The sequence below is a fragment of the Crocuta crocuta genome, unplaced genomic scaffold, assembly GCF_008692635.1.
Source record: "Crocuta crocuta isolate KB4526 unplaced genomic scaffold, BGI_CrCroc_1.0 scaffold299, whole genome shotgun sequence".
Classification (NCBI taxonomy): Eukaryota; Metazoa; Chordata; class Mammalia; order Carnivora; family Hyaenidae; genus Crocuta; species Crocuta crocuta.
Window position 1 is genome coordinate 87,968 of NW_027532747.1, and position 8,212 is coordinate 96,179.

Sequence of the window (8,212 nt, forward strand, 5' to 3'; positions counted from 1 at the left end):
CTGCAGAACACCCCGCCCCCATAGCACACAGGGCTCCCCGAGCCCCTATAGGCTCATTCTGCTCCCAAGTGCTCCCTTCTGGGCCCCCTGCTAGGAGTACATGTAGCAATTAATCACCTGCTGTATGTCTCAAGTGCAAGGCCGGATGCCCTCTGTTCGACCACCCCCAGCCCGATGATGGGGGGCCACCGTCACCAAGGCTCGTTCCCTGTGGCTCTCAGTCCAGGCCTCACTCCCTTCCCTCACATCACTCTCCACGCCCTTGCTTCTCCCTCCTGCCAGCCCCTCGCCCTGCTGCCTTTCTGGACGGCTCCACGTCTTTGCTAAGGCACCATCCCTGCCAGTCCCTTCCTCCTCTTTACCCCCACCTCCACCTCCACGGGGCCCACGCCTCCTGACCACTCTGCCAACCAGCGTGACGTCCGTGGACCACCAGTCTGAACTTCTGCTGTATGTAATGCAAAGAGACCAGATTCATCACAAAGAAGGGGGTTCTTTCTTCTTCCTTGGACACATTCCCCAAACCCTGTAACATATGCTGCCCTGTGTGGGCACCCGGGGGGCTGAGAACCGTAGGCGAGGCAGCTTCTGTTTCTGGGGAGAACAGACGCACAGAGCCTTAAAAGAAAGAGTATGAATCTCACTACCTAAAAAAGTAAAAATAAATGCAAAATAAACAGACGCACAACAAAAAACCACCAAAAGCAAAGTCCACACATAAAGAGAAAAATGAGAAACGTATTTATAATCCATAGCACAATTAAAGGGCCAATTCCTATAACATATAAGCCCTCAGGCGCCAGTAAAAGACGAACCACTCCATAAAAATACAGGCAGAGAATAGAAGCAAATACCCAGACATTCGACTTCACTTGCTAATGTAAGAAAAGCAAATCGCACCACCAGGGACCTAACAGGAGGCCCTCGAGAATGTTCCTCAAGGGTCCCTGCCTCCTGCACTGGCACGCAGCGTAATCCCTTCCCCTGGAGCGTGGGATGAACTCAGTGACTTGCTTCCAGCCAAGAGAAGAAAGATGCTGCTTCTGCGGTAAGATTTACAAAAGGCAGTGGTTTCTGTCTTGCAAGCAGACTATTTCCTTCTTAGGCCGCACGCTTTGATGACGCTGCCGGGCTGGAGACGTCCAGTGAGGAAAGAACCGCGGGGTGGCCTCTGGGCAACATCCAGCCAGGAACTGAGGCCCTCAGTCCAACAACCTGCTGGGAGCTGAATCCCTCCCTCGACCGTACGAGCACCCTGGGGTGACGCCACGGCTGTCCAGACGTCAGCCTCCTGAGAGATCTGGAAGCAGAAAGCGTAGTTCTCCCGGATTCCTGGCCCACGGCTCCCATGAGGTAATAAGCGAGTGCCATTTTAAGCTGCTAAATTTGGGGATGACATGTTGCATAGTAATAGAAGCTAATACGGTGTACAAGGAAATGCAATTTCCTGTCTATCGGATTGTTAAAGATCAAAGAGTTCACTGAAAATAAAGTACATTGCTGAGTGCTGGCATCTGCACTGTCGTGCTGGAGGGAGCATAACTGGTCCCACCCCCAGGGTGGGCGATTCGGTGACCCTATCAAATGCATGACCTTCCGAGCCAGCACTTGTACTCGCAACATGTACCCCACTCATTTACTCCGGCGTGTAGCCAACATCAAGACTGTTCACTGCAAGGGCCGGCAGGGGCCTCAGTAGGTAGTCACCCTGACTCCTGATTTTGGCTCAGGTCATGATCTCATGGTTCGGGAGGTCAAGCCCCAAGTCGGGCTCTGAGCTGAGCGCGGAGCCTGCTTGGGGCTGTCTCTCCCTGCCTCTCTCTCTCGGCCCCTCCCCTGCTCTCTAAATATATACATACATACATACACACACAAATTTTTTAAAAAAGATTATTTACTGCAGCTTTTCATTAGTAAGACTATTTTAAAGTGCTGTTATGAGCTGAATCATGCCCCTCTTCCCCAAACCACAGTCCTAACCCCCAGCACCTCAGGATGTGACTGCATTTCAGGGCCTTTAAAGAGGTATTACATTAAAATGAGGTCATAAGGGTGGGCCTTAGCCCAATAGGACTGGTGTCCTTACAAGAACAGGAAATTTGAACGCAGACACGCACAGAGGGATGACCATGTGAGGCCATCTCCACGCCATAGAACAGCGTAGGAAGACACCAGCCCTGAGGACACCTTGATTTCAGACTTCCAGCCTCCAGAACGGAGAGAAAACAACGCTCTGTCGTTTAAGCTGCTCAGTCTATGGTCCTCTATTATGGCAGCCCTAGCAAACTAAAAATTAAGTTTGAAAGCACATCAGAAGGGAAATGGTTAAATAAATTCTGGTATATTTGTATGCTGGAATACCGAATGACCATTTTTTAAAAAGGGACACTTTTAATGCATCTATAAAGATTATTGTAAGGTGAATATATTGTTTAGTGAATATATTGTATACTAAACTATGACGTGAAAAAAGCAAAAGTCAACAATTTGTGTATGCCAAAACTTGAAAGAGTGAGCAAAATGTACAGAGACGTATGAACAGATATAGATATTTGTTTGTACATGCATAAAATATCTTTAAGAGAAAACACAACCAACTGGGGCCCCGTGGCTGCCTCTGCATAGACGGGGGACCTTGTCCCTGTGCATGTTTGTGAACCTTTGGAACCCTGAACCACAGCCTCTATTCTCAGGGAGTTCACATTCAAACCGGGGAGAGCATCAGATCAGTGCACATGGTAAAAGGAAATGGCAAATATCCCAACATCCAAAGAAGGTGGCATGCTGGCGGGGCCAGCACCTCAGGAAAGGCTCCACGAAAGGCTGTCCACGTGAAACGGGGTGGGAAGGGTGATGGGAGGCCTCTTCCCTTGGGGTTGGCGGGAAGGAAGGCGCAGGGAGGGGGCAGCCCACGTGAGGCCGGAAGTTACCATGCAGCGGACAGATCTCTGTCCAGTGCCGTTGGGTTTAGTCAGCTGAGCCAGCGTGGCACCGCTGCCCGTTTTCACCTTTCCCGAAAGAACCCAACTGTACACAGGAACCCATCCACAGGGCAGGGGACCTTCTCCTCGCTTCAATCAAGCCAAGCCAATGATGGCCATTCCATTCCTTTGCCAATTTTTGGCTTCCAAGTAGGACATGTCCCAATCTGCCAGTGACAAGTTGGGGAGTTTTACTGGGGGTGCCCAGGAAAGGTTCCCTGTGCTTAAGACGGAGGGACCAGTGGCACCTGGTGGCTCAGCATCTGACTCTGGGTTTCAGCTCAGGTCATAATCTCACAGTGCGTGGGACCGAGCCCCACACTGGGCTCTGAGCCACGCTGGGCTCTGCACTGACAGGGTAGAGCCTGCTTGGGATTCTCTCTCCTTCCCTCTTCCCCTCCCTGCTCACTCTCTCTCTCTCTCTCTCTCTGTCACACTGCATGTGACAGAACGGCAACGACTATAGGAATAACAGGCTTCCGTACTAACTGTAACCAGCGCTTCACAGACCGCGTAACCGCCTTCTGGGCCCGGTTCTAATGTACAGAAGAGAAAACAGGGGAGCAAAGAGCAACTTGTGCAAGTGACGAAGGTCAGCCTCAAACCCAGTTAGACTAGCTCCAGAGTCTGGGCTCTCAAGCAATTCAGTTCACCATTACACTGCCTCTCCATATATAGTTTATAAACCCGCATGTGTACACTCGAAACCAATGTGCGAATGTTTGGGGTGATACGCATGGGTGTATGTACAAATATGTAAGTGGGAGGTGCATATAGGGTACCTGCCCAGGTGACACCATACTGGCAGGAGCACTCAATAAAACAGGCATCTTGAAAATCAGTGGTACCGAGGATGGACTGCGGGGAACAGCACCTGAAGTGAGGAGGGCGGTGAGGAGGCCGGGGTGAGGTGCTCTGGAGGCTACAGCAGTGCTGACTGACCACGTAAAGAAGGCTGTGGGCTAGGTTGGGGCGCCTGGGTGGCTTAGTCGGTTAAGCGTCCGACTTTCGCTCAGGTCATGATCTCGCGGTTCGTGGGTTCGAGCCCCGCGTTGGGCTCTGTGCTGACTGCCAGCTCAGAGCCTGGAGCCTGTTTCAGTCTGTGACTCCCTCTCTCTCTGACCCTCCCCTGCTCACACTCTCTCTCTAAAATAAAAATGTTTTTAATTTTTTATTTTTTAAATTTAGGGGCAGGTGGCTAAGTTGGTTAAACATCCAACTCTTGATTTCAGCTCAGGTCATGATCTCATGGTTCACGGGTTCGAGCCCCACGTCAGGCTCTGTGCTGGCAGTGGAGAGCCTGCTTGGAATTCTCTCTCTCTCTCCGCCCCTCCCCAACTCGCTCTCAAAATAAATAAACAAAAGTTTTTTGTTTTTTGTTTTCATTAAAACCACCAGCCTTACTGCTAAGTGGTAGAACTGGGACTTAAATCTATGAGGGGCAGGGCCTAAGTTCCCAGGCACAGAGTCCCTGGAGCGCTGAGTGAGGCACGGCCCAGGAACTGTCACAGACGTCAGCCCTGCCTCTCCCTGCCTGCCTCGCTCTAAGCCTCTGTTCTCCGCTGACTGCTAACTAATAGGAGAGACCCAGCCAGTTAGGACCTGGAGTATTCACAGGCACTCTGCCTTTCCAGGGAGGACTTCTGAAGACCACACCAACGAAAGGAATGATGGTGGAAGAACAGGATAGGCAGGGCGCCTGGGTAACTTCTTTGTCTGACGGCTAACTCCCAGCTCCTCACTCTGTCGCTGGCAGGGCTGCAAATCACGGCGCCCTGCCGCCCCTCCACGAGTGGTGACAATGTAAAGTCGGGCCAGCCGACCGGAGAACGTCCTCCCTCAGGGGACAGTCACTGGAAGCGGAGTGGACGCCTAGCATTGGGATCAATTTTTAGAGACGGATGTGGACATTGGCAAAGAGCTCTCTTTTTTCTAAGAATGCACGTACTGAGTTAAAATTAAATGCCAAGGGCCATCTTCGTGTCTAGGTACAGAATCCTATCTGAAATAAGACCTAGATGAGCGGGAGAGAAAAAGCCAGCACCCTGATAATCATTTAAGCCATGTCGGAAAGCAAACCCCTTACGAATTTCAATGATATGAGCTAATTAGTTGTCTTTTTAAAGCTTAACCTGGGTTAAATTTAGTCCCGGTTACCAGTAACTAAAAGAATCTTGCCCCACTTGTAGAAAGTGGTATTTAAGAAAGGGAGGCCCTACCCCTTATCCCCCAAGCTGAACTCAAAGTATAGGGGCCTCCTCTTCACAGATGGCCTTCCGTGGTGCGCCCACCACCACCATTCCCATTTATTTCCCTCTTACCTGGAAATAGTTCAAAAGCACACCAGCCCCGGACAGTCCCAGTCCTGCAAACAGGAAGGGCACCATCACCTCAAGGCCAATGGACAAGGCAGTCTCCTTGCTGAACTCAGAGCCCAGGGGTTTAGGGACCACCCTGTGGCTCTCAGACACACTCGCAGGTCCATCTTCTGAGCCTCCGGAGAGTCTTCCAGGGCTGAAGGTGTGTGGCAGAGCCAGCTCCTCTGGCCTCCGCTGTCGGGTCTCTGTCCCATCCATGTGAGCAGAGCTGAGCCCCCGGCAGCCTTACCCTGGGAGACACAAAGGACAGTGGCTGATCAGCAGAGTTCCTGACTCCTGTACTGCTGATACCCTGTAAGCCCCCAGGCCCTTCTGTCCAGCAGAGGCTGGACACATTTAGTCAATCAACAGCCCCTTGCTCGGGGCCTACTCCACAGAGTCTCCTACAACCGCAATTTAAACAGTTTTTCTTTACTATGCACATGTTTGAGAAAAACAACATATCACAGAAGAGAGCAGTAAGTATTTATGAATCAGAGTCAGCAAATCTGGTGGTATAGGGAACTCTGAAAATCGGTTCCTCCCCAGAAGAACAAGAGAGCTAGCAAAAAATGTCAGAATCCACTTTTTCAGAACTCTGGAAATTAACCAAAGGCTTGGAGCAATGCAGGAGTAGTTATTTTTTTAAAAATGCTGAATTCTCAGCAAGAACGGCAACATTGTTGTGTCCATGGTGTTTGTGATGCTTTAAATGGGCCTTAGACCCACCCCTGCTCTCCGGCTCCAGACCACCCTTAAAATCCAACAGCCTGGAGAGAGCAGAATGGGCTGGAGCTCTTTCAAAGCCTCATTCTCAAAGAATTGTCATTATTTGACCTATCAGGTGGCTCACTGGAAAATGCCACTTACAGGCTATCTGTATCTCACCTGACTTATTTTTTTAATTTTTAACGATTATTTATTTTTGAGAGATAGACCGCGAATGGGAAAGAGACAGAGAGAGGGACACAGAACCCAAAGCACCTCCAGGCTCTAAGCTGTCAGCCCAGCACCTGACGCAGGGCTCGAACCCATTAACCGTGAGATCATGACCTGAGCCCAGGTCAGCAGCTTAACCAACTGAGCCATCTCAGTGCCCCTCACCTGACTTATAAAATTCACTTAGTGTAAAAAGCCTTCTCCTTGGGGGACATTTGTTGAAAACAGTTATATGCACTTCACAGGTGCCTGAGGCAGTGGGTTACAGCTGAGGTAAATAATACAGAAACCAAAAGCCTAAAAGCAAAAGCTGGGGAATGAGATGCCTAAATTTTGAAAAGGTTCTAAAAATTCCTGGGAATCTAGAAGGCCACTCATAGTGAGCTTGGCATATGCTCAGGGAAGGGCTGAGAAGGCCCGAAGCTCTGATCTGGGGGCTCTGCAGAAGCAGAAGGTGATGGCTAAGGCAGGACTGTTAATGACAGCACTACTTGCCCCAACATGCACAGAGCCTCCAGGCAAAGACTGGGGCACTCATCAGTTCCACTCATGGCATTCAAGGAAATCTCTAACCAAGTGTTAGCTGACCACAGAGTCCTCGGTGGCTAAGTACACTACAGAATACGAGCAAAGAAGTCACTTAGAAAAGTCACTAAAGCAACAACAGCCACAGAAAGCAACAATAACAAGAAGCCCTGAGACATATTCCCAGAGTCGTCATAGTCTAGAATCTTAAGCGTCAAGTTTTCAACAAAAAATAGGAGGCACACAAGAAAACACGATACTATGATCAATGCATGGGGAAAAAGCAATTAATAAAAAATGTCCTGAGGAAGCCCAGATATTGGACTAACTACACAAAAATCTGAAATCAGCTATTTCAAATATGTTCAAAGAACTTAAACAGGGGCGCCTGGGTGGCTCCGTCGGTTAAGTGCTCGGCTTCAGCTCAGGTCATGATCTCACAGTTCCTGGGTTCGAGCCCCGTGTCAGGCTCTGTGCTGACAACTAGCTCAGAGCCTGGAGCCTGTTTCAGATTCTGTGTCTCCCTCTCTCTCTGACCCTCCCCTGCTCACGCTGTCTCTCTCTCTCTCAGAAATAAATTAAAAAAAATTTTTTTTTAAATGTAAACAAAGAACTTAAACAACCATCCCTGAAGAACTAAATAAAGTACAAAAACGAAGCCTCACCAAAATGGAGAATATCAAGATGGAGATAAAAACTATTTTAAACAAGCACCAAATCAAAATTCTGGAGTTGTAAAATATAATGGCCCTAGGGGAGTGCAACGGCTGGTCGGAGCAGGGAGAATAAAGAACCACTGAACTGAAAGCCACGTCAACAGAAAGCATCCAATCTTTAGAACAGAAAGAAAACAGAATGAAGAAAAATGAACAAGTCCTCAGGGCCCCTGGGACAGCATCAAGCACGCCAGCATGTATAACGGGAGTCTCCGAAAGGAATGAAAGAATGAAGGGGTCCAAAAGAGTATTTAAAGACAATGCGCAAAAGCTTTCCAAATATGATCAGACAAACTCCCATTGTCAAGAAGCTCAACAAATGACAAGTAGAATACAAGAACACAGAGATCCACCACAAGACACATTATCAATCTGCCGAAAGTCAATGGCAGAGAGAGAATCTCGAAAGCGGGGAGAAGCGACTCTTCATGCACAAGGGCCCCCAGGAAGATTAACAGCTTCGTTCTCACTGGAATCCATGGAGGCCAGAGACAGTGGGATGACATGATCAGAATGCTGGAAGAATAAGACCTTCAACCAAGAGTTCTGATAAGGAGAAAAAGGATCCTTCAAAAATGAAAGACAAATTAAGAGACTCCCAAATAGAGGAGGGCACTTGTGGGGATGAGCACTGGGTGTTATATGGAAACCAACTTGACAATAAACTATTTGTAAAAAAAAAAAAAAGAGAGAG

At 49.0% G+C, this 8,212-nt stretch overlaps 1 protein-coding gene across 5 annotated transcripts in view; it reads right to left on the reverse strand.

The window, feature by feature from the left end:
- SLC41A3 (solute carrier family 41 member 3) overlaps positions 1–8,212 on the reverse strand; it is a 78,494-nt gene that overhangs the window by 57,293 nt on the left and 12,989 nt on the right. For all 5 annotated transcript variants that reach the window (XM_077780847.1, XM_077780850.1, XM_077780848.1 and 2 more), the window contains one exon: positions 5,303–5,589. In XM_077780847.1, coding sequence (XP_077636973.1) covers positions 5,303–5,557 — 255 coding nt within the window. In that variant the 5' untranslated portion in view covers positions 5,558–5,589. The remainder of the gene's footprint in view (positions 1–5,302; positions 5,590–8,212) is intronic.